Raw genomic sequence first — 23,350 nt, 5'->3', positions numbered from 1 at the left:
GGGAATCGTGTCGTGTCGCGCTGGCGGGAACCCGGAGGGAGCGCCGGTCCTTTTAAATCGCGTCTGGTCCGTGCGTTATGGCACATGCCCAACTGGAACTTCAATGTTGAAAACTCGAAACTATGGTACCTATCTCGCACTGTCCGTCACGCTCCGAGTCTGTACATAAGGGAGCCACCTCAGCCTCAAGAGGCTCCAATCTGACTACCTAACTGGAGCCGGGCTGTGTGTGCCTTGCATAGAGGGGAAATTGAGGATCATCGGTTGGGTAACACCCACAAGAGAAAGAGTTGGATGAGACTTGGTATTAACTAACGTTAGGGGATTGTTTGATGGTGTAAACCTCGTCCAGATCAGGCTCGCCATGGACAGTCTCTCTGCCTCTCTTCTCTCCCATTTGTTTGCTTTGCCCTTTTCCCTTATCCCCTGCCCTAATTTTCCTGTTCCTGTTTCCTGTCCCTCGACCCAGAGTCCTTACTAAGACTTCGTTCGAGTGACTGATGGCCTTGTACTGATCGTGACGCAGATGCCCCTGCGGAGTAGGTAGTTAAGGGTAATACTGCTCCAATAACGGCAAGGGAAGATCAAGCTGAAAACCTCTCCATAATTCAATACGCTAGGCACCCGATGAGTACTGCATAGTACTCACCCACACCAATTTTGTGTAGCCTGGTAGGTAAGACGTCTCAGCTCTGGCTTCTCTTTACCTAATCCGCTGGAATAGAAGCGTTTTGGTAGGATCCGGCACGCTCTTAAGCCACTGTTAGTGCCCTGAGGTATAATGGAAGGAACAGAAAACATACACTTGTCCCAAAGGTAACGTTCGGATACCTCTCCGTCACGCCCTCAGGCAGTTTGATATCATAATTATTCAACGCATATGACAAGATCATTTTGATTTCGTTGGCGGCAAAGAAACGCCCCTGGAAATCATTAGCTCCCACTTCAAATAGATAATAAGCAGGACAAGGGGCATACCGGACAAGCATGTGCCCCGTAACCAAACGTCAAAACAGTCGGATTGACGCTCACAAACTGATGCTGCGCCGCCGTCTCAACCTCACCCTTCTCCCTGGCCGTCTGGCGCAGCTGGGAGAAGCGCCAGGGGTTGAACTCGTCCGGGTTGTCGAAGAAAGTCGGGTCCCTCGCCACGGCACCAGCGGGAACCTCAATGATCACGCCCCGCGGGATGACCTGCCCATCAGACAGGGTGAAGCTTTGTCTGACTTTGCGGGAGAAGGCGACGGCGTTGGGCGGGTCAAACCGCATGCTTTCTTTGATGAAGCCTGTACATGTACAAGGATATAGGTCAGCTGCGGCACAGGGGTTGGAGGTAAGATGGGTGGGTTGGTAGAGGCTGACTGTCGAGCTTTTTCATGGATTGTAGAGCTGAAGTGGTGTAGAGTCCCCCATGCTCGGCGAGGACACTTCGGACTTCTTCCCGGAGTTCGGGAACGTATTGAGGGTAGGCGGCCATGTTGTAGAAGCTTTGTGTCCCTTTAAGTCAGTCGCGGCATACCGTGGGATTGGAACAGGTGACTTGACTTACACATTCGTCGCTGTCAACGTGGTCGTGTGGATGGCCGCAAATGTAATGACTAGCTGGTCCCGCCAAGCGAGTAAGCCAGATGTCTTGGACAATCTCACCCCTGGGGATGACAAACCTGTACCCTGGCGATATCATCTGTTGTATACCGCTTGTGCTCTGACGCGGTAGGTCAGCAACTGCATTCCTAGAGAAGATTGAGGTGTGGAGAAAAGAGACTCACTCTCTTGGGTATCGAGGAGCCACTGCAACACTGCATCCTGTCAGCCAGGGTTCCATTCTATTGTGCCGGTAGTTGGGAGAGACATACTGTCGTCAGGCTTTTCACTGTCCGCCAGCTGCTTCCTAGCAGAAACCACTGGCTGGAGAATCTTATCGGCCTGTGCCAGACGAGCATCGAGCTGCCTGATTTCGGGCAACCTTGATACAAGGAAGGGACGAAGCCACGGTCGCATTCTCTCCACTGCCCTTCTTACTGCCATGAGTTCTAGGGTGTAATTTATCGACATATCCAGATATTCCTCAGTGCGGCTGAGCTCTTCGCCGATAAATACTCGCCCAGACACCAGGGCCACGATTCGGAGCAGTTTCCGGTTGATGTTGACCGGCGTCCAGGACTCACAAGGAGGGAGTTCTATTCAGAAAGTCAGCCATCCCTCGGCTCATTAGCCTCAGAACAAAAACAAACCTGTGCGGAACGCCCGTTCTATCTCGTCTGTAAGGATTTCGCCCAGTCGAGGAAGAGCGGGGGTTAGGCTGCTTTTGACCGTGAATGGAATCATTTTCGCACCCTCCGCCATCTTGAGGTATTGAAAGTGAGCCCGCTGGGACTTGGTCAGCCATTGTGACACACCGAGACTGAATTATAACACGGAGAAGGAGACCCAGCTCTCGAGATTGGAGACCAGCTGGAACGGACTGGGGTAAGCTTACCTGCGAGACGGCATCTTCGAAGTTGAGAATCTCGTCAGGGAGTTTCCGCAGTTCGTTCAAGAACTTGGGTGGCACGACCAAGACCGGCGACTCTTGAAGACCTGTCAGCGCGCGGTGATCCATAACAAGGCTTGTAGCGATGCGGGAGTTGTATTACTGTCCGAGGTGACAATCCTGAAGATTCCCTTGCGAAACTGGATTCACTGTTTATCAGCTGCTGTTTCTCTCGCCGCAACCGAGGGCAAGCCGACAAACCTTTTGGTAGCCCTCATTGTACAACTCGTTAGCTCTGGCGAGGTACTGCTTTCGTTTCTCATGGTCACCGCCGAGCTCTTGGCCGACAACCGGGATTTGGGCCAGGGGCTGTTGCTTGAAGTTGAGGAGCGCTTGCAGCAGGACCACGACTAAAAGTGCAGTGACCGTCGGTAGAATCAGAGGCAGCTTGTCGCTAATCCCCTGAACAAAAGGTTGCGTGTCAGCCATTTTAGACGTGAATGGATGGACGGTGATTCAAGCGGCTTGTAGCGGTTTGTAATGTAGGTAGGTAGGTACCTTTTGAAACGGGGACTGGGCGGCATTCTGATACTAGTACTTATATCCGCCGTACACCACGGCGTGCTGTGTTGGGATGGGATACCACGTTATAGGCTCGGATTCGTGACGAGCCGTGCCAATGAATGACCAAGCACATTTTCCGCTGTGGGCCGTGAGTGGCGTTCTGAAATCCAGTCGTCCGAACTCTGGAGGTTGGGGTTGAGAGTGGTCGCAGGCTTCACATCCAATGCAACACTTGACGGGGTTGGAGTCGGACAGGTCTCAATTTACCCGCAGATCTGGTATAAAATGAGCTTAGCCATGACCTCGATGACTCGCAGGCACCTCATCTCGATTTACGAAAACGAGGGAGGTCGGCCGAAGCAACGGGTTTGTGTAACTGGCAGTTCACGAAAGTGAAAAGAATGAGAAATGTACAGGGTAAGGTAATGCCATACCACTTGCACCCAATATCTCTCGCGGCTGCAACCGCTCCTACCGGACGTTGGCCAGGGGTAGAGACGGTGTGGTTTGTTTGTCACTTTTCTCGATTGTCGATTGGATCAGGAGTCAGTGCCGGGCACGATTGGTGGTGAACATATGGAAGTCACGACTGCTGCGTTTCACAGGGTTAGGGTGCTCGGTTTCGGGTTTAGTGCAGAGTCCGGCTGTTGTTCCGGGGCCCCGCCCCGGCTAAGGATCCATCTGCCGAGCTTAATCCCACCGTCTCTCGCTTTCGCTTTCATGCTACGAGTCTCCCCCCATTCCTTTTCCATCCAGATAGTCTAGTGCGTAATCAACGATGGGTCGCTTACGGCTTGGATAGTAAGTTTCCCCTGAATTCTGCGCCATTAGGGTTTGGACTCTAAATTGTCTAAATTGTCCAGTACAAAATCGCGTAACGGTTGCAAGAGGTGCAAACAAAGGTGAAGTGGAGCCACTGTTTGCTACCCTACCTTATACAGCGATACGGCAAGCTCCGAGGATCTCTGGCTGACAACCATCATACACGGCTCCAGGCGCGTTAAGGTGCGACTCTGGTATCCCCCGTTACGTCTGTCTGTTAACGGTTATGTTAACATTTTCGAGTGCGATGAGAACCGCAACGGGTGTTCAGCGTGTAAACGCCATGGGCTTCTCGAGTCGTGCAGTCTCATCTCCGGTCACACAAACGGCGACTTGACCACGACTTCACGTGCACCCCCCTTACAGACCCCGCCAGCACAAGCCCGAAGATTACCCATCAGCAAGAGGACCAAACCGCGTCCACCAGCACAAGATGGATCACTCCCGCCAACCGGAGAGCCAGACGCCGGCGTGGTTGTGGTACCCTCCCCAGCGGACATCCCGGAACACGACCCCTTTCCGTACTTCAACAAGTTCCTCTCCGGCCAGCCCCAGGAAGACGTGAACTGGGTGTTGGACATGGAGCTGATGCACCACTTCATCACATCAACCTTCAGGACAATCTCCATATCCTCGGCGGGGGACGAAACGGATCGTATCTGGCAGATCGAGGTGCCCAAGCAGGCTTTTGCCCACAATGTGTTTCTGCTCCATCACATCCTGGCGCTGTCCAGCTACCACTTGGCCTACCTGCAACCCGAGAGGCGGCAGATGTACTCCCTCCGGGCCTCGCATCACCAGAGCCTCGGCGTCCGGGGCATGCGCATCGCGTTGGGGAGTATAACACCCGACAATTGCCATGCATTGTTTATATCCGCCAGCGTGCTTTTCCTCTGCGCACTGGCGGCTTCGTCCGGCGCCGAGCCTACCGTCGACGATTTGATAGACGTTTTTCTGTTGGTCAAGGGGATAGGTAGCGTTCTACAATCCTCAGATGCTGCGCTGCGGTCTGGACCGTTTTCGAGGCTTTTCTTGCAGCAAGGGCCCGCTGAGCAAGTTAATGTGACACTTGGCCGTGTAACCTTGGCTCTCGAGGAGTTTGTTGCCGGGCTGGTTGAATCGGAACTCGGGGCGGGCGTGCGTAGCATCATTCATGCCGAGGCTACTCGACTGATCGAGACGATACAAGAGGCAAGGCTTAACACACAAGCCCCAGAATATAGGTATGATTATCGAGAGTTAGATGTGTGTCCTCTGCTAACATTTAACTAGGGTTGTGGCAGCGTGGCCTATACTAATGTCCGATGATTTCTTCCCGCTACTTCGCCAAAAGAACCCCGCGGCACTGGCATTGCTATCCTACTACTGCGTCGTGTTCCATTCTGCGGAGCTTCAGTACTGGTTTATGAAGGGTTGGCCAAAAAGCGTCGTCCAAGATATCTGCAAGACAATAGCCAGTCCCTGGAATCAACACTCGGCGTGGGCACAGGGATGGATCAATGCTCATGCCGTCTGACTGTGGGTTGAAATTACACTCAATACACTGCCTTAATTGTCTATCCATCAGGACAATGGACTGAGGCACTTATTTCTCGTTAGTGAGAAAATGGTATCATTTCAACCCGCACGAAGCCTCGAATGTATCGTAAGGGGAAATGGAGCCTTCCAAACCAACTTGTCCATTGAAGATTGCCGACAGATTGGGACATGATAATAGCATTCTCTACTACCCTTCCCATTGCTGATTACCATATCCCACCGGGCCACCGCCACGATCATGACCACCACAGTGCTTCTTGTACCGCGTCCTCCTTTAGATGACACCACGACATCAGGAGTAGAGGCCGGGGCGGGAGTGTTGTCATCAGCGGCGGGGGCGAAAGCAGAGCGACCGGGCGTGCGGTTCGCCTACGCGGCGGCGAACGGCTGCGAGTAGGACCGCACAAAACGGGAGAAGTCCTCCGTGAGGACGTCGCGCTTGCCGGGGGTGTTGCCGACCTTTTGCGGCCCTTCTCCGGGATGGCCTTTTTGTCTTTGAGCATCTGCTCGATCTACTTAACACCCCAGCGGAGGCGCGCGTTTCCGGCCCAGAGCTGTGGGTCCTAGACGCAGTCTCTTTTCTCTTTTGCCGCTTATCTAGGACCATTCGGCTTCGTATAACGGGAACCCCTCCCCATCCGGATCCTCAATCTCTTCGAAATCTGGGGATTCGGGTTCGTCTTTTCCCCAAGGCCATCTATCGGACTCGTCGTCATTTGAACCTGAATGTAGATCTTCATTCTCGAGCTCCTCTTGCTGGAGCTCGGGCAGTCTTGTTGGTGTTGCTAGAGGACCAATGTTAGAGTTATATCAAACTACATGTCACAGGAACTCCGGGCATACCGTTCTGTCTGGCTTTCTTTTGCGTCTCGCCCGGCTTGATAGCAGACGCATCTGCTTTTCTTTTCCTGCTTGAGGGAGGAGTCGAGGATGTTGTAGCATCGCTGTTATCCTCTGGGTTTTTCACTTAGCCCAGAGCTGCGGATCCTAGACGCAGACTCTTTTCTTTTGGCGGCACTCCTTGCAGGCAGCGCCGCGACCGGAAAGCTTGCAGTTGGCTTCCTGACCTGGCAGCAATTGCTCCACGTAGGGCAGGCAGTATGTCTCCTCCTCAGGAATGAGCGCGTTTCTTCGTTGTCGCTGTCGCCCTCGACAGCGAACCCACCAATTGTTTCTTTTGTTGCGGTCTTCATGCTCCCGGTGCTTCACTTCGGCGGGGCAGGTCTTCTGGCGTTCCTCGTGGCGTTGCCGCTCGAACAGCTCTAGGTGAGCTTTTGTCAAGGTCTTTTTCTCTTCTTTTGCGGCGTCTACCTGTCCCCTAGTCCAAGACGAAGGGTTTTCGGCCGCATACAGACCAAGGTACTGAATGACCGTTTGGTTGACACGCTCCGTCTGCCCGTCAGTTTAGGGGTAGAAGGCGGCGGTTGAAAGCCTGCGTTTGATCTTGTGAAGGTAACACAAATCGCTCCAGAACTGAGAGGTGAACACTGGCCCTCTGTCGGAAACAATGCCTTCAGGGAACCCATATCTGCAGAAGACTTCCTTGTGCAACAATTCGGACAGTTCCTGAGCAGTGATAGTGGTGCTCGTGGGGAAGAATCGAACCCACCTCGTGAACCGATCCACGACAACAAGAATCAGGGATTCGTGGCGTGGTCGAAGGCGAAGGCCAAGTTTCGCCGGGACGTCTCCCGCTGGGTGGAGCAGTCCCTGGAGGTTGAGGACGGTTGGTAGGAGCTGATGGAGCGTTTCCCTCAGCTCCAGTATGCTGCGATTTGACTTCGTTCCGGCATGGGTTGTGGTGGGTTACGGTTGGTGAATCGAACAGGAGATCTCCGTCGAGGTTGGGAGGGAGTAGGGCCTACTACTACCAGTTTGCTACTTCTACCCGTTAGGGGTTGGAAGTATGAAGGGAGACTCAAGTTATATACCAGGCTGAACCTTTCATGACCACCTTCCAGCACCAGTCAACCCCCGCCATGGTTAGTCCCTCCTTCCTTCCTCCTTTACACACAACAAGTGTCCACGGTGCCCTCCGGAAAAGTACCTCTCGGCTCTCCGACTTCAAATCACAGTCAATTAACCGCGAGCAGGCACAAACCCGACCTCTACAGTTCTGTCTTTTCCTACCCTTTTGGTGGAACAAACCACCTGGTACGTCTTCCTAGTCTTCCTAAACTTCTAAAGTGGCGTCGATCCTACCTTGATCCTAACAGGGTTCAGAGGTACAGACATGCAAACCATCAAGATGCGGCTTCGGCAATCTGACCTTTGAAGGTCTCTGCGGTTGTCACACTCCGAAGCCGACTTTAAAGGTCGAGTCCAATCTCCCGCGAGTTGGACATTCAACCTCAGATTCAGGTATTTAACTGCTTCGTCAATCTGTCCCCTATCGACACAATTCACATTTCACAGTGCTGCCAAGAAATTTGCTTGAGCCATCTCGCCAGGAAGCCGCGAAGTTCACCCGCCGCTCCGCGGCTCCAGGAGCAGGAGAACTGAGGGCCGCTTGCGACTGCCTCGCTCCAAATGCTCTTGCCAAACGAGCCGCGAATTTCAGGCCGTTAGCCATTTCCGACCGCTCAAGTTTCAACTTAAAGTTGGAGCGAGTGGCCACGAAACTGACGATAGTCAATTGCTCTGTCAACCGCAAACGTTTGGTTGTGAAAAATAGGGCTTTATCTTATATGCCCTCCCTTAAGCCCCCTCCCCGTCATGGTTTGGTCGGCGTCCAGATGTCACATGTGGCGGCGGTCGCCTGTGTTTATCTTGGACCTCTTCATCTCCACTCGAGCAAAACCTGAGAAGAAACACTCTTCTCAAGCGTTCTTATCGAAAGCCTTGCCGTTAGGCCCTAGCTCTTGAAATCTCCGGACATCGATTGAGGCGCGCGGCTGAGAGCCCCCCGGCGTCCCTAGGCGCTGATCAACGAAGGTCTAGACTCTAGCCCTACTGCTGCTGTTCGGTTGGAACTCTCCGCTTCATCTACGCCCAAGCCTCGGGCTCACTTCAACCATGCACAGAACCCTCGCGATTTGGGACCTGCCAGGCTGCCCGGAAGACATTGATCTAATTCACACCCCTTCAGGTCGCCTCATGCCGGCCTTCTTCCCTCTCGAAACTTTGCGGTACTTAAGGGGCGGGGACTCTCTCCTTTTGGGACGTGGACTCGGCTTCTGTCGCTCCTTGATCCTGGTCCTTGACATTGCTGGAGGTTGAAAAGCTCCCACACTTTGCTGCCTTGGGCTCTCCGGCATGTCTCTGTTCACTCGAGTTCTTTTGATAGGGTATGCTGCCGTGTCATCCGCTCTCTGAATCAGACATAGCAACAACAATGGGCACGAATTTCCGGTGCTGCAACTCGACAGGCGGAATGCGACGGGTGTCTTGGGAAACTTGACGAGCAACGGCACCACTGCATATCCCCTGACCTGCAACTTCACGCAGGATTTTACTGTCAAGGTGATTGATGATGGTTGACGGACTTGAGTTGACACTGACAAAATATATAACAGGCCGTCAAAGCAAACTGTAGCACGTACATCGAGCTCCTGGAATCAACCTACGTCTTTCCTCACTGGGAACGATGGGATACGGCCGACAGATTCTCCAACTGCACATACCATCAAATCGCTTCACTGCTTCCAGACGTTCCCGATGGGCCTTTCTCGTTCGCTTTCCGCAACGGTCAGTTAGTGCTCATCAGGAAGCCAAACATGAACGACGCCCGCAAATATTCCCCCCTGCCCTCTCTCCAACCTTCCGTCAATTTTAAGGAGAGCAAAAGGACGGCCCCTTTCTTCCCGGTATGGGAGTCTTGGATCAAGCACTTCTTTGATGCATATGCAAAGTCCACTCCATGCCGACCGGTGATCATTAACGACTACACCTTCTCCAGCGCAGACATAGTTGAGAGCTCTGTACCAACAACACACCCTGAGCTTCTTTACCAGTCCATGGAGATCGCGTCAGTGGCATTCCCGTTCACCGCGCCTAGGTATCCTAACCCTTGAACTAACACTTGCCCAGCACTCACCAATACACCCGCTGCGCTGTCCAACAACCCTTATCCATCCAGTCCTGCACCGCCGAAACAACCCGGAGGTTCTCCACTGTCCCGCACAGTTTCTTTATTTACTTTGGCGCTTCACAGTGCGATTCAATGCTCTGGTCTGCACTCGGGGTCAGCCTTTCTATCCTCCTCGACTTTCTCCAGACGGCCGCCTTGATGTGGCTAAAGGGCACCGGCTCCTTAGCTGGCTACACCTCTTCATCCAGCTCGGCGCAGGCATCGGCGAACCTTCGCTCCAGGCCTTTATGCTGCGAGCTAACGGGAACAACAACTCTGGCTTCATCATAGCAGCCATGGAGTTCCTACAGCCTACGGCCGCGCCGCTGCTTGCCGCGTTGTCGGGCTGGTACTTCTCCAAGGGCCATGGTTTCCGGGTCCTGGCCGCCGATGCAATCGTTACGCTTTTGGGGGTGGCCGTGATGATGGTTTTCACGACGGGACAAATCCTGATGATGGTCAACACGGCCACGCCGGGCGGCAGTCTCGGGCCGGGTGACTTTCTGGTGGCGATCGGGCTGGTCTGCGCCGTGGGACCCTGGCTGCTCACCTATCTTCTCTTTGGGGTCATCGCCATCCCGATGCAGCTTGGCTTCTTCCTGGGCATTATCGAGGCATGGCTGTTCAAGACGGGATACATGTTTGGAATGGGCTTTATTGCCCTCGGCGCCTTCATCATTGTCTTTGGGTTCCTGGGGTTGACACCAATATGGGCACTATGGGAATTGGGATGGGCTGCCCGACAAAAGTGGCGTAATTCGACTCGATTTAAAGGACAACAGGACAAGGCCGACTCGCAGGAAAAGATTGGCGACAAGAACCTGTTCCTTCTCGCACGCTTCTTCCGGGATAAGTTCCTGACGACGAAGCGGTGGAAGAGAGGCCTCGTCAAGTTTGTGTTTTGGTTGTTCGTCATGACGAGTTTTGCCAGCTTTGTAGGCAAATGGATGTTCATGGTGAGCGTGTTGAAGCTGCCGGGGGATGCGTACTGCCCCAGCGGGTACAAGGAGGCCACATTTGCGGGATTGGGGCTTAAGGCCGACTGTCCTTTCGGTGGGTGTGTTGTTGCAGTTTTTCGGCCTGACAGCATAAGATAGGTACATACCTATCACGCTACGGTCCTGCCCCAGTACACAATCGCGCCAGTCTAACCGAGCTTCAACCCTCTCATGGGACTGGATGCCGACAGACACTGCAAGGAAGCTTGGCGAGTGAACAGGGTAGGTAGTTGACGAGATAACCTGGGGATTCCACGATTGCGCATGATAGATAGGCAGTGAATGCGAGATGGCAACCGCAGGCTAGCAGCCCATTTGTAAGCGCCATCAGGAAGAGCAGGCTGAAATAGCCGCCTCCAGTAGCAGCCGGACTACAGAGAGACAGACCGAGGAAAGACCGGAGGAGCTATCCCCAAGCTATGGTGCTATACTATACGACAACAACACCTGGTACCTCGTACTCATACAGCAATCCCTTACCCAGGGCGCACCAAGCCGCGATTTTCCCCACCTCAACGCCTTATAAACCTCAATCAAACCACCCAACGAATTGACAAAAGCACCTATTCACATCATGAACCCGCCACCCTGCAGAAACCTGACCTGGCACTGCCTCAGATCGGCCCAATTCCTCAACTCCTGCTCCTCATCCTCCATCATCCCACCACCAGCAACACCAGCACCACCACCATCACCATTCACCCCAACCCCAACCCCGACCCCGAAACCCCATCCCATGCCACCAACTCCCATATTAAACCCCACACCGCCAATACCTATCTGATTAAACCCCACTCCAACTCCCGCACCACCACCGACAGGCATTCCCGTGCCAGAACGCTCCAAGCGCATGAGCACGTCCACAAACAACCTGAGACCCTCCTCCGCCTTGACCGCGACGGGCCCCTTGCGCTCGGGGGCATCGTTCACGAGGGTGCTTGCCACCTGGCGGATCTTGTTGATGAGGGACCCGCCGTTGGGCTCCAGGTTGCGCTGGGAGATGGTGGTTAGCACGGTGAGCAGGTTCTGAACGATGAGCTCGCGTTCGGCGACCATGCTGGTGTCGATTGAGTCAGTCGTCGTCGGGTCGGGGTTATGTTGTTGTTGGGATTTGGGGTGAGCTTGCTGTTGTTGGGTGTGGTGTTCGGCGGCTGCCCGGAGCGCGGCAGCGGCGACAGACTTGTTGTTCGCATTCGCGGTGTCGGTGGGGTTGGAGGCGTCCCCACCGCCGTTGGGAGTGAAAGACGAGGCGCCGGCGGCGGCGGCTGCTTGCCGGACGTGTTCGCGGTGGGCGTCGCGCAGGTTGAGATAGCGCTCGACGTAGTACGAGCGCGTGGCTAGCTGGGAGGCGTAAATGTTTGCTTTTTGGATTTCGTACTGGAGCAGGCGGCGGCGCTCGGGGTGAGCGCTGACAATGTGCCGGAAATCGGCTGGAGTTTGTTGCTGGTAGCCAAGATTCAAGTAGGCAAGTCCGCCAGCGCCGCTATCGTCAAAGAGATTTGAGGTTTGAGAATTTGTTGGAAGGAGATTGTCAAGCCCATGGTTGGCGCCACTGTCGGGCGAGTTCAGATCGATTCTGAGCTCGCGCGGCAGGTCGTCCATTACGTGCTTAACCGCTTGCAGGCACTCGTCCAGCATCACCTTTTGGTCGTGGAAAGGGAGGGTGGCTATGCCATAGGACAGCTCCACGCTGACAAGACCGTTCATGGTCATGTAGATTTTGATGGCTTGAACGAAGCCAGTAAGGAGGGAGACAGTGCCCTCGGGTTGGCCTAGGATCTGGTGGGCTAGGATGTACTGATCATCCACCTCGACCGGAAATTCTGGGTAAGGCTCGCTAGGCGTTGGCGGAGGGAGAACGATTTCGCCGTGTGGAGCGCCGAGCTGCGACATCGACCTGCACGGGGTTTAATAACGAACACGGTAAACAACCTGCGCCGGTGGCTAACATACCGAATGCCCAGAAACATGCACCAGAAGATGCGCTTGCCGAGCTGGTCTTCGACATGGTTGAAGGAGGGCCCACGATAGGTCACACCAAACATGGATGAGCCCAGGTCCCGGGGTTTGTGATAGCCCAGTTCCCTGATGAAGGACATGGTCTCGGCCATGAAGCGGCGGCAAACCTTCCACTGCAGCACGTATCCCGCTGCCAAGCCGAGGAAGTAGCTCGTTGCTGCGTCGTAGACGGTCACGTCGTCCTTGCTGTAGAAAGAAGCGCCCCTTGCCTCGAGGGCGACGGTCCTGCATCGCTCAATTAGAGTAATCGCCTTGGGATACATATTCATGCCGTGTTGGTGCGCCTTTAGATGCTGTCTCACTGCGCGAGGAAAAGATGCAGCCAAGCAGCCTATCATGCTGGCCAGAAGGGCAAGAAACGTCCGGTTGGTCCGATCCTCACGGGTAGTGAAGGACATCCTGAATGTAGGCTCGTGCGGGAAGGGCGCGAGAGGATGTATATATGTGAAGAAGTCGTCGATGAGCAGCGTCAGCACCGGCCAGGGCGCAATCGATTCGGCATCCAGAACTGCCTGGGTATCCTGGCCTACGGCGATGGAGATCAATGTTTTGGCGGCATGATGTGGCCCAGGACTTAGATTAGGCTCGAGCCGCTGCTGTTTTGCTGCCCTTGCAGCTTCTGCATGCTTGTTGGGCGGCCCGCGACGCTTCATTGTTCGATTGAAGGTGCAGTCGACGTTCAGATCGTTACATGGCCGGCACGGCTGCATCTCGTCGCACTGCATTCAATGTACACCAAACGTTAGCTTGTGATTCTGCGGCTGGAAAGGGTATTGGAATGCCAGCAATTCGTACTTTGACCTTGCGCTGGCTGCACATATCGCACGCTCGGCGCAACCGAGTTGCCCTGGGGGGTGGTGCAGATGTCACAATGTCGGCAGGGCTTGAGGAGGGACCGGCAGATGCCCCGGCATCAGCGAGGTAGGGAGAGGCATCGGGAAGCGTTGCATGCTGCTGCTGCTGTTGTGATGCCACTGTCGCAGGGCTTGCTATCGGCACGGATGCGGAATCGGCAACAGCGGCTTGGAGAGCTTGCAACCCATGGTGCGCGGCCGCAACCGCAGCGGCGGCAGCGGCCTCAGCGGCGAAGGCAGGATGGATCGGGTGGGGTTCATCTTCGGGTCCTTGCTGCTGCTGTTGCGGCGTGTCTATGGAATTCGAAGTTGTGCCGTCGGGTACTGAGGCCGGTGGTGGAGGATAGCTCGACGACATAATGCGACTGGCGCTCCAATTCGGCGCGCCTTATTTGACGCGTGGCTTCACTCCGCCGTGATTCGCAGGTTGGCGACTTTTCGGCGAAGGTCCGGTAGAATCACGGATCTTGGCTGACAGGAGAAAGCCGTTCAAGATTTTGCTTGGCGCTCGAGCCACTGCAAATCTGCAATCGTTCCATTGTATGGCTGCCTCAAGGCTGCTTAGGCACAGTACGTACCTAGCCAGCTTAGTCAGCCTGCCCTCCATCCCAAGCCTCTTCGTTGACGTTTGCGTTTGGCCTTTCCGGTTTCCTTCCTCATTTCAGCACGATATTCGTACATGTAGGCCTGTCGAAAAATCCTTGCTGTTGTTTTGTGCTTTTCTGCTGCCATTATGTCACTCTGGCTTCTCGGTGATGGATCTGCCAACAGAACAAAACGACAACCAAAATCGGATCACGACTGGGTTCGTCGGCACCAAGCCAACGGGCAACTCGTTCACATCGAAAGTCTAGTGTCATCTACAACTGGAGCAATTCTGTCTTATTGCAACATTCAATAGCCTGCCCGGCTAGCTCAATCGGTAGAGCGTGAGACTCTTAAGGAGCTCCGTCCATCTCAAGGTTGTGGGTTCGACCCCCACGTCGGGCTCAATTCCCGATCAACGATCAATTTTTTGTGTTTTCTTCCTTTTTGTTAATGGAGTTCATGCAACAAGGGTGATCTGTTCCCTCAAGGGCCTTTTTTACAGTGTCATGATGTGGTTTGTCAATGGTCTTACCCCAGATCTCTTCAACCTCAGACGCTCGACCCGCGCAACTGTACCGGCTCTCTAAGCTCAGGAAGAGGAGGAAGTGGTTGTGGTGGAAGAGACGGTGGAATGGACGCTGAGGGGTGGCAGCGGATGAGTCATTGGAGCGAGACAAGTTCAAAGGCAAGAGGTCGTCAGCATGATTCAGCCATATCACGACACCCGATTTGTTCAATAAACTCGTGAGTTGAGCCCTCCATCATCTCGATGCGCCACTGATGGTAAAACTATCGCTTTAGTATTCCATAGTTTGACGTCTATGCAAACCGAATGGCAGTAATGAGACGTGCCAGAGCAGGTAATCTCGCGCCGAACTGCCCCTAGTCCTCAGCTAGGACCCTGAGGCGTGTCTAGGTAATCATGATCCGACACCACGGCGGACTGGGAGAAGTATCCTATACTAGGGTCGAGATCGTCCTTCTCTACACGGTACTCCTCGTAAACAAAACTGACGCCCTGCTTTTGGAACGCAGCGCTAACTTGTTCGACCTCTTCTCTCGACCAGTCAAGAGCAGGATCGTTCCAGTGGTAGTACTGGAAGACCACTTGTTCAAGGTTGGGAAACCGAGTCCTGAAACTGCTGGCGAACTTCATGATGAAGTCGAACAACTTACCCGAGAATCGTGAAGGTTTCCACCCAACAAGGGGATCAAGAAGCAAGGCATACTTTTCACGCCTATACCAGCTCCACCTATCCTCCATGATCTTCTTCAGCACTTTCAGGTTTGGCGAGGGTGCGTCGGCGTGTGCCGTGCCTGGGACCGCGAAGATGGCATATGCCGGAGCGGCGAGCTCCTCCAATCTGGGTAGAACCCTCAGATCCACTGTTTCGTCGGGTCCAAGGGAAACCATCGAGCCGCGGACATCGGTGAAGAAGTCTTGAATTGTAAGCCGCCTCAGTGTGTTTCCTACCAACGGCAATATCTCTGTATTGAAGTTGTAGGCTTCCGTACGGAACTCCCCGTTATACACGAAGCGACTGCCAATCTCGAGTGACTCCAGATTCGAAGCTCGCTCGGCAAAGAACCTCAAGGCCGAAATATGAACGAAATCGGCGAACACGCGGAGATGCAAAATACGTTTGAAGACCCGGCTATAGTCCAGTGGTTCCTGAACTTCTTCCGTGATAGAAGCGCTGGGGAAGCGGGAGTACATGTTCGGGGTCCAGAACCCATCGATGCGTAGTAAATCCACTCGTTCCAGTCACGGGAAATGGAGAAGCGGCATTACCTGCAACCTCGACCACGGGAACATTCCGTTGGAACAAAGTCCTACAGTCCTGAGATTTGGACAGGCCACCGGCTCGGTTGTGTCGTAGTGTCCCTCCTCAAGACGCTGCAAATCTCGATAGATCAGCTGCGCCAGCAGTGTAGGTTTCAGGAACCTGTCCCTATGTTCACTGAAATCCATGTCAAACGCTTCAGCTATCACTTCATGCCGGTTGGTGTGAACCGTGTTCATGGTCCAGCATTCTAGACGAGGCATCAAGCAAAGAAGGGCGTAAAGAACCCTTTGTGTGAATTCCCAGATATCAGTCCGGAAGTCGTCTTTTCCAGTGGGGTCCAGCCCTCGATAATCGTGGCCAGGATTCCCATGGATTCATTCCGTATAGCTCTCAGTGCCTCGATTGCGTCCGTGGGTATTGGCAGCAAGCTCTGTACGCGAGTCGAAAGAGCTGAGTAACAGGGATGGAAGTACACCATGGGACAGTGGCATCCCAAATGTAAGACGCGAATCCAGACTTGTCTCTCGGGGTGCCGGAGTAACTGTACCAGGAGGTTGATTGCCTGGTTAAACTGGTAGATTTGGACGGTATGATAAAGTGCCCTGAGAGCCAGAGGGTTTTAACTTGCGACTCGTCATGCAGAGGTTGAGAAGGTCAGTATAAGGCTGCCTCGACTCTGCGAGCATTCCCCACAGGGGGTATTAGCCAGCCGAAAACCTCCGAGACTAGCTCGGGGGGGCAGCGTAACAAGGGTTGGGCCGCGCGAGGCGTAAGGCGAAGAGGCTGACGGATCCATGTAAAGCTACCTAGGCGAGGTTAAGACAGCCTGGGAAAATGAGGATTCGGAGCAGTAGCATGGTAGGAAACTGAGAACTGTTGAAGGGCTGTCTGGCTCTTTGATACGCACGCTGTCTGCAGTGGGTTGGGAGTACACGTATGTACATGATCTGCCAGCTTTGCAAAGTACAAGCTAGCAAGTTACTGGAATCAGAATGAGAGAACGATGCAGCTTATTGTTCCTCGCAAACAGCGAATAAATCCATAGCCCTTTATCAGGGTGGATGAGAATCATGAGATCACCGAATAAGTTAAGGTACACTCTGGCATGTTCCCAACAACTGATCGGTTTGAAGGTACCAGTTAAGGAAGAGAAGGTGCAACGGGGAGCTTCTGAGCCTAGGCCAATACAAGATACTTGTTGAGTCGTGATGCATTGAACGCAGGGCAGTTGCCCCAGCGCCTTCCATCTTTTGCGTACAAGCCCAACAACATGATTCATCGGGACCAGGTCCAGGAGCTGGAGGTATCATCGTTTCGCTGGCTTAGTTGGACTGGACTAAGGTTCGCCCAAGGTTTGAAGATTTACATATCACCATAGGTACTAAGGATACGGGTTGTGTCGTCCGGTAGACTGGGTACCGGGTTCGGACTCGGGCTTCATGCAGGCCAGGTCGGCGACCCTGGGTTCAGGTGGACTCATGCAAGTAGAGTCGGACTGCTAATGTCCCCTCACCTCATGCATGGCCGCTGATAATACTGTACCTTTGCATAACCCTAACAGCGAATTAGAAAGGGACTGTCCTTTCATACCTAGGTACCTTAGTAAAATACCTGAGGCTGGAAACGAGGTGCCTAGGTCCTTTTCAACCCCAATCTTGCAGAATGAGCGTGGTCCGATGTTGAGAAACAATTGCCCTACAAGCTGACAGATAGACAGCCTTTTCGAGAATCACAAACCAAAAACGCGTTCAGACCTTCCTCTGCCATCGCCTCTTTCCTCAGGCTCCTTCCGGTCTAGACGCTTAGCCAACTAGGATTCTCCGGATACTTACACATACCCGGACAATATTGACAAAGTTTGTGACCGCCATCATGGCCCCTCTGATCGGATATTCCCTTGAACTCAACTCGCGCCAGGACCCCGGAGATCCCAACCTCCAATGCTCGCCGGCAACGCCCTGGTCCATATTCGTCTTCTTCGCCACGAACTACCTGGCTCACTGCGCAACGGTTAAGAACTATCCAGGGTCGTCCGAACTCGATATAGCTGTTGCAACTGCTTTGGCGCTGTTTCTCCCTTCCTCAGGCATTACCAGGGCGCTCTTTTCGATTGTGCGGCGTTCTCGGTTCAAAAGAAACAGGAATCCCCTAGAGCGTGCGGCCCTGGCAGGAGCCCTCCGCATGGTCGTTCGGAACGAGAAGTGGATACCCATGGTGGGAGATCGAATCAAGCCAAAGCTGGATGGCTATTTCACTCGCGGCCCTGATCAAAACTGGTCGAAGGTGTCTTATGACAGATATGGCCGGCGTATCGTGACTGAGAAGACCGGTGGTGCCGGCACTCTCAATATCATCGAACCGATTAGAGCACGGGATGACGGTAATGATACGTCTGCGTTGCCCAGAAGCCTAATTTCAAGCGAGATCCGTCCCGATAATACACCTGAAGGAGCTCAGAAACCTGTCATGCAAAATGCGCTCCGAGTGAATCGCGTACGTGTTTCGGAGAACCTAGTCGATGACATCGATTACGACAATACGTTCTCACACACTGGCTCTTTCCAGCATCACGTCTCGCGGGATCGGCAAAACTTCCATGGCAAGGCGTTGCTCCCCCCAGGATACTCATGGGCCGAAGTCCACGGGGATGCCAAACTCTCGTGGATCGGCCCGCAACCGGGTTCAGGAGTGCAAGAGCAAGACTTGACGGGCGGAGACCCGAACATAAGCTCAAACTACAACTGGATCCAGTCCCTGGTGGCCATATTCCAGGCAGGGAGCGCGGGATGGGCACTCTACAGAGCGCGCGGCAATCAGATCCAGCGCTACGGCTACGCAGCGTTTGGCCTCACCGTCGTCCCCTACCTCATTATGAGCGTTATCAACCTGCTCGCACAGATCGCCACAGCCGACTACCCCAACGTCTTCATGGTCGGCAGCCCGGAAATGGACGAGGCTCGGAGACACGGGGGAGTATTCGACGGCGTCGTTGGACATCTAGAGCCAGAGGAGGTGAAAGACAACGAAGCTGAGAATCCCGAATACGAGGTCAAGTACACCAACGGCACACCCGTTCTGGAGAAAGTATCCGGCAGCGATTTCTACCCTTCCAGCATCTACTTTGAGAAACACCCCACGCCCAAAACACGGGAATACGGGGATATTCGCATTGACACCTACACTCGATACAGACTCGTTACCCCCAAGCTGAAGCGAGGGCTACGGATCTTTTGCTTTCAGTTCTACATGCTGCCTGTCATGCTGGGTTGTCTCTCGCTTGTCGTCGTTGGCGCCATGACGCACTTTGCGAACGGGGAGAGCACCATGGCGCAGCGGGGATGGATCATGAGCTGGCTCGTCGTTGGCATTGCGTGTGGGCCTTACGCGGATTCCATGAGTGCACTCTTTATTCCGGAACACGACGAGAAGACGGGCAAGGTTTCAAAGGCGGATTACTCTGCGAAAATCGTGGCAGCGGTCTTGTACCTTGGGATTTGTTGCGTTCCCGCGATTGGAGGATTCGCGGTTGTTGCTGGGATGCTCCGGGAGTACGGGATATGCGAGTCTAATGACTGAAAGCTGGCCAAGTCTCATCATAGGTAGTGGCCACTCTCAGCTGCATTGCTGCTGTGGTAATTTCGGGAAAGTTATCCCTTTGGAGATGACTTTAAGGAGGCAGCGAACTTGAGATTACCCCCAAGATGACCAACAACCGCTTGGTGACCCGACCGCACCCCGGAAAACTGAACATGTAGGAAAAACCTATATCCGTGTATATGTAGTAGTACCAGGTGTAAAAACCAAAAATATCCTCGCCAGTTGCAGCAATGATTACACTAATACTCCCTTTTGAAAGAAATGGACCGACCGGATCTGTGATCTACGGGCCAACCGCCAGACCATCGAAAGCACAATTACACCACCAATCAAGAGGAGGAAGTGTATCCCAGACAAGTCGCGACTGACAACCACCTGGATCCAAAAAAGTCAGCCACCGATGCGCTCGCTTACAAGTAACTCTTCCGGAGGCGGTCAACTTACCTTGGCATTAGTGAAAGAAACATCACTGCCACTCTCCGCCTCTTCAGGCCTTAGCTCAAGCGGGTCGCTCCTGCCGAGGACTTTGCCCTTCTTATCCAGGGCCACGACGCGGACACAGCGGGGATACGTGACCTTAAGAGGGAACCCCGTCTCAAACGACGTCTTGTCAGCAGCATCCAGCCGGCGCCAGTCCGCGTCGTCCTTGGCGTCCAGCCTTCCCGCGCCCTGCAGCTCCCAGCTGGCCACCTCAGTGGCGCCATTCCAGCTGACCCACAGCCGCAACTGCCCATCACCATCGGCTGCCTCGTCCGAGTCCTGCGCCACGACCGCGTCGGGCTTGCTCGCCGGCCACCCTTGCCAGGCGGCCTTGTAGACGCGGTACGACTGGACATCGCCAGACCCGAACCGGCGCTCGGGCGCAAAGTGCACGTCGCACAGCGGGGTGCCGTCGGGCGCAAACTCGGTGAAGGCGGGCGTGTTGCCGTAGCCCAGCAGCACGTTGCCGTTGGGCAGCGTCTGCATGGACCCCTGCGAGACGCTGGTGATGTGGTGCGGGTTGACGAATTCCCGTTCGACCTGCACCGTCATGGCCTGCTGGTCGACGCGCAGCCGCAGCCCCCGCGTGGCGGCCCGGTCCGTGTGGGCGTTGTCGTTGCCGTTGTCGAAGAGGGTGATGACTTTGCCGTTGTCCTGCCACCGCGCGTCGTGCTGGTAGGCAAAGTCGATGGAGGACTCGAGGGGGAGGTCGTTGGATACGTTGCGGAACATGTTGCGCTTGCCGCCCATGATCCACAGGACTTCGCCGCTGCGGCCGTCGATGTATGTCTGTGAGTGTGTGTAGCGGGCGGAAATGAGGTAGTTGCCCAGGTGGTCTTTCTCGATGCTGTTCATGTGGAACCAGTCGAAGGCTGTGGTGCCTTCACCCTCGCCGCCAATCTCGCGGTAGGTGTCGGTGATTGCGAGGTGGTCCGTTGCCCGCCATTCAAAGACAGATTCTCCTGTTTCTAGGTCAATTTCTTGTATGAGGCAGTCCCAAACTGGGCCTACGCCCTTGCCAAGGGCCGAGAGATCTTTGTCCACAATGGCGTACACCACCAGCATGGCTGTGCCGTTCTCCGTGATCCTGAAATCGTGCAAGTCTCCATCAAGACCGTTCGCCGCCGTGATGTTTTTGTACAGGTTGTAATGTTTGTCTAGCTGATCAAGGAAAGCCCGTTAGTCTGGGTTTGCAATGAGAAGCGAAACAAGGACTGGGATTATCCGCACCATGTAGTAGAAGCCCGCTCCGTGTCCCCCAACGGCATCGTTGCCGGCCCAAAAGGTCAAATATTTCTCGCCTTTATAGGTCTGAACCATCAAGTTGTACAGTTGCTGCCCATGCCAGGGTGCCGCCCATATTAATTGGCCCTGACTGTTGTATATGGCCGCCTTGGCCTGCTCGGTGGCACCCCCTCGCGGAGTCATGAGGGTGTAGAGAGATTTGTCGCATGACCGACTGGACTTGACAAAGTTAAACATTGGCGCCGTGAGCTCGGTTGACCTGAAGACCTGCAGTGGCTGGTGACCGTAAGCTCCGCGGTCATATCGGAAGTCGTTGACAAAGGCCGGCGCCTCTACCGACGCCTCTGCCGCCACAACGCCCGGGACCATGCCGGTCGCGGCTAAGCCCGCCACCGTCCAGCGTAGCGACAGCCGCATTGTGCGCCTGCCGATTTCCTGTCGTTCTGGGGCACAATTAAACAACACCAAACGTACAATAAAAGTACAATAAAAAGTACCAATAAAGAGGGGGGAAAAGGATGGGGCAATCGTCAAGGCCGCCAAGAAAGAGTAGTGGTAACGAACGTCATGGACGGCATCCAGTACATGGAATGTAACCTGGAGTTGTCCAGGGTGATGATCCGTCAAAAGACAGCAGGCCGGGGAGGCGGGGAGGGTTTTGAACTTTCCATGTTGGCTGCCTTCAGCGGCTGCTTATCAAGATAAGGAATTGGACGGCGATGATTTGTACTGCATTGTACATACGTACACTCAGGTACCGATTTCGCAGTACTTGGAGCACCAACCATTCTTGTGGCTGTAAATGCTTACAGTGGCAAGAGCGTGCTAATGTGAGGTTTCATAGGAGCGCAATGTCGAATTTCTGTGCTCTATGAAACGACATCAGGGTATTGTATGTCACACGCAGGTACTTTGGTATGTACGACGTTCTCGACCCGGAAAGTGGGCGGGTTTCGGGACAGGCCGCGTAGTAGATTCAGGCACAGGAGTTTCGCGCCTTTGAGAAGAGGGCGAATGCTGAACGCATTGAGATTCTTTTGATGAGAGCCGCGTACGTGCTGGAACGTGATGGATTTGGTGTATCTATAGGTAGGCATCGCTGCTGGCAGGAACGACCTGGAAGTGATTGCAGTCAGACCCCGCCAACCCTCGAGTTTGGTGAACCCCAAACATTGTAATTATCCATCTGTAACTTACAATTTAGCAGCGTCTGAGAGTCTCTGAGTAAGGCTTCATTCATGACATCCAAAGAACTTGCATACTCCCGTGCTCCAGTTCCAGTTCGACATTTTTCCAGTATTGTTCGGACGACATTTACGCCAGATTTGAGATCAACGAAGGACTTGAAATGATCAAAATGCATTGTTACGCTCAAGATCCAGCAGTGAGCGTCCTGCATCCCACGATCGGTTGGGAATTCGAATTCGAAGCGTAAATTCTCACGCAATACAATACCTGATCAGCGTAACTAACGTACTTTTGTACGAAGATTCTTCATACATATCCGTACACCACAACGATCGGCTGCCCCTGAATATCAAGATGGTACAGCAGCTGTGGACAGTGCATGATGTTACGTCACGCTCTAACCTTTTGTGCAAAAGAGTCCGCTTAGTACACGTGTAGAATACCCACCGCAATCCCAAAGCCACCTCTTGACAGCAGCAGTCTTGCGCAGCATCGGCTCTCGGAGATTGCTGCTCCGTCGGGCCATCAACATCCTCAGAGGGTATATGGAGATTTTGAGCGCCTAGCTTGGCCCACAGAGGTACGCAGCCATTCAAAGGAGATGTGCAATTATGATCTGCGTGTACGTGTCTTTGCAAACAGTGAATTGGTAGATACCTACATATTGTGTCAGCTGTTTATAGTTCCAACCCCGGATATGCCAGGGATGGTTCTATTCTTGAATCACTTATTCCCGTCTTTGTCATGTCTCACCGCAATAGAATTACTGTACGAATACAGCTCTCCATGGTATTTTAATAAGCGTCTCATCAAGGCGGGAGATAAGATGTTGAGTACCAAGCCAAAGCCGTGACAAGGGACCCTGGTCTTCCATGACCAGCTAATATCTGTACAAACCCGGTCATTGACATTGCCATCTTACCGGTTTCGCGTCGTACTGCATCTCTCTGTGCCTTGGAAGAAGGCCTCTGAAACGTGGCTCACATCATGTTGGGCCATTGAAGAAGTCGGGCCGCTAGCAAGCATTGGCAAAGTCAACCGAATGTTTGCATCTAGTGTACTGTATGTATCTACTGTACAGTACATACCACACTGGCAATGCCAGGGGACAGCAGATCAAGCCCTTT

At 53.9% G+C, this 23,350-nt stretch overlaps 8 protein-coding genes and 1 non-coding gene across 9 annotated transcripts; 4 read left to right on the top strand and 5 right to left on the bottom strand.

Annotated features, from left to right (window-relative positions):
• Positions 1-534: 534 nt before the first annotated feature.
• Positions 535-3,158, bottom strand: N656DRAFT_648609 (cytochrome P450). Its single transcript, XM_064810444.1, has 13 exons — positions 3,032-3,158; positions 2,735-2,927; positions 2,637-2,673; positions 2,480-2,571; positions 2,235-2,370; positions 1,857-2,180; positions 1,770-1,799; positions 1,665-1,705; positions 1,550-1,602; positions 1,363-1,487; positions 979-1,286; positions 804-923; positions 535-751 (listed from the first exon to the last, which is right to left on the bottom strand). Exons 1-13 carry the CDS (start codon positions 3,055-3,057, stop codon positions 704-706), a joined length of 1,533 nt encoding a protein of 510 aa, XP_064670798.1. The 5' UTR covers positions 3,058-3,158; the 3' UTR covers positions 535-703.
• Positions 3,159-3,815: 657 nt separating this feature from the next.
• N656DRAFT_708039 (uncharacterized protein) lies at positions 3,816-5,375 on the top strand (the record flags this gene model as incomplete). The annotated part of the gene is made up of 5 exons (XM_064811475.1): positions 3,816-3,838; positions 3,901-3,939; positions 4,033-4,042; positions 4,103-5,082; positions 5,132-5,375. The coding sequence occupies 5 exons, from the start codon at positions 3,816-3,818 to the stop codon at positions 5,373-5,375; spliced, it is 1,296 nt and encodes a 431-aa protein (XP_064670797.1).
• A 620-nt stretch (positions 5,376-5,995) lies between these two features.
• Positions 5,996-6,650, bottom strand: N656DRAFT_844776 (uncharacterized protein; the record flags this gene model as incomplete). Its single annotated transcript, XM_064819161.1, has 3 exons — positions 6,417-6,650; positions 6,242-6,352; positions 5,996-6,183 (listed from the first exon to the last, which is right to left on the bottom strand). Exons 1-3 carry the CDS (start codon positions 6,589-6,591, stop codon positions 5,996-5,998), a joined length of 474 nt encoding a protein of 157 aa, XP_064670796.1. The 5' UTR covers positions 6,592-6,650.
• Positions 6,651-9,114: 2,464 nt separating this feature from the next.
• Positions 9,115-10,564, top strand: N656DRAFT_768163 (uncharacterized protein; the record flags this gene model as incomplete). Its single annotated transcript, XM_064813601.1, has 3 exons — positions 9,115-9,365; positions 9,428-9,581; positions 9,677-10,564. The coding sequence occupies 3 exons, from the start codon at positions 9,115-9,117 to the stop codon at positions 10,562-10,564; spliced, it is 1,293 nt and encodes a 430-aa protein (XP_064670795.1).
• Positions 10,565-10,912: 348 nt separating this feature from the next.
• Positions 10,913-13,833, bottom strand: N656DRAFT_648583 (uncharacterized protein). The gene is made up of 4 exons (XM_064810443.1): positions 13,280-13,833; positions 12,419-13,203; positions 11,592-12,362; positions 10,913-11,522 (listed from the first exon to the last, which is right to left on the bottom strand). The coding sequence occupies exons 1-4, from the start codon at positions 13,694-13,696 to the stop codon at positions 11,033-11,035; spliced, it is 2,463 nt and encodes an 820-aa protein (XP_064670794.1). The 5' UTR covers positions 13,697-13,833; the 3' UTR covers positions 10,913-11,032.
• Positions 13,834-14,242: 409 nt separating this feature from the next.
• N656DRAFT_t70 lies at positions 14,243-14,328 on the top strand. The gene has a single exon. It is a non-coding gene; the product is annotated as a tRNA-Lys (tRNA).
• A 487-nt stretch (positions 14,329-14,815) lies between these two features.
• On the bottom strand, positions 14,816-15,808 carry N656DRAFT_828890 (uncharacterized protein; the record flags this gene model as incomplete). The annotated part of the gene is made up of 1 exon (XM_064818561.1): positions 14,816-15,808. Exon 1 carries the CDS (start codon positions 15,641-15,643, stop codon positions 14,816-14,818), a length of 828 nt encoding a protein of 275 aa, XP_064670793.1. The 5' UTR covers positions 15,644-15,808.
• A 1,777-nt stretch (positions 15,809-17,585) lies between these two features.
• Positions 17,586-19,289, top strand: N656DRAFT_797750 (uncharacterized protein; the record flags this gene model as incomplete). The annotated part of the gene is made up of 1 exon (XM_064817683.1): positions 17,586-19,289. One exon carries the CDS (start codon positions 17,586-17,588, stop codon positions 19,287-19,289), a length of 1,704 nt encoding a protein of 567 aa, XP_064670792.1.
• A 2-nt stretch (positions 19,290-19,291) lies between these two features.
• N656DRAFT_730755 (uncharacterized protein) lies at positions 19,292-21,679 on the bottom strand. The gene is made up of 3 exons (XM_064812631.1): positions 21,021-21,679; positions 19,755-20,951; positions 19,292-19,685 (listed from the first exon to the last, which is right to left on the bottom strand). Exons 1-3 carry the CDS (start codon positions 21,450-21,452, stop codon positions 19,545-19,547), a joined length of 1,770 nt encoding a protein of 589 aa, XP_064670791.1. The 5' UTR covers positions 21,453-21,679; the 3' UTR covers positions 19,292-19,544.
• Between the last annotated feature and the right edge of the window lie 1,671 nt (positions 21,680-23,350).

This window comes from Canariomyces notabilis (genome assembly GCF_033297395.1).
Source record: "Canariomyces notabilis strain CBS 508.74 unplaced genomic scaffold N656scaffold_9, whole genome shotgun sequence".
Classification (NCBI taxonomy): Eukaryota; Fungi; Ascomycota; class Sordariomycetes; order Sordariales; family Chaetomiaceae; genus Canariomyces; species Canariomyces notabilis.
The sequence above is the reverse complement of the archived record's forward strand: the minus strand, read 5'-3'. Positions and strand labels throughout refer to the sequence as shown.

Excerpts from the sequence above, each read along its gene's own strand:
- N656DRAFT_648609 (XM_064810444.1), bottom strand. The coding sequence starts at position 3,057 with ATGCCGCCCAGTCCCCGTTTCAAAAG. Across the intron at positions 2,928-3,031 it reads CCCAGTCCCCGTTTCAAAAG|CGACAAGCTGCCTCTGATTC; the intron begins GTACCTACCTAC and ends TCAGGGGATTAG. Across the intron at positions 924-978 it reads ACGGGGCACATGCTTGTCCG|GGGCGTTTCTTTGCCGCCAA; the intron begins GTATGCCCCTTG and ends AATGATTTCCAG.
- N656DRAFT_648583 (XM_064810443.1), bottom strand. The coding sequence starts at position 13,696 with ATGTCGTCGAGCTATCCTCCACCACCGGCCTCAGTACCCGACGGCACA. Across the intron at positions 12,363-12,418 it reads TGCATGTTTCTGGGCATTCG|GTCGATGTCGCAGCTCGGCG; the intron begins GTATGTTAGCCA and ends AACCCCGTGCAG. Across the intron at positions 11,523-11,591 it reads GAACACCACACCCAACAACA|CATGGTCGCCGAACGCGAGC; the intron begins GCAAGCTCACCC and ends AATCGACACCAG.
- N656DRAFT_730755 (XM_064812631.1), bottom strand. The coding sequence starts at position 21,452 with ATGCGGCTGTCGCTACGCTGGACGGTGGCGGGCTTAGCCGCGACCGGC. Across the intron at positions 20,952-21,020 it reads GAGCGGGCTTCTACTACATG|CTAGACAAACATTACAACCT; the intron begins GTGCGGATAATC and ends TTCCTTGATCAG. Across the intron at positions 19,686-19,754 it reads TTTCTTTCACTAATGCCAAG|GTGGTTGTCAGTCGCGACTT; the intron begins GTAAGTTGACCG and ends TTTTGGATCCAG.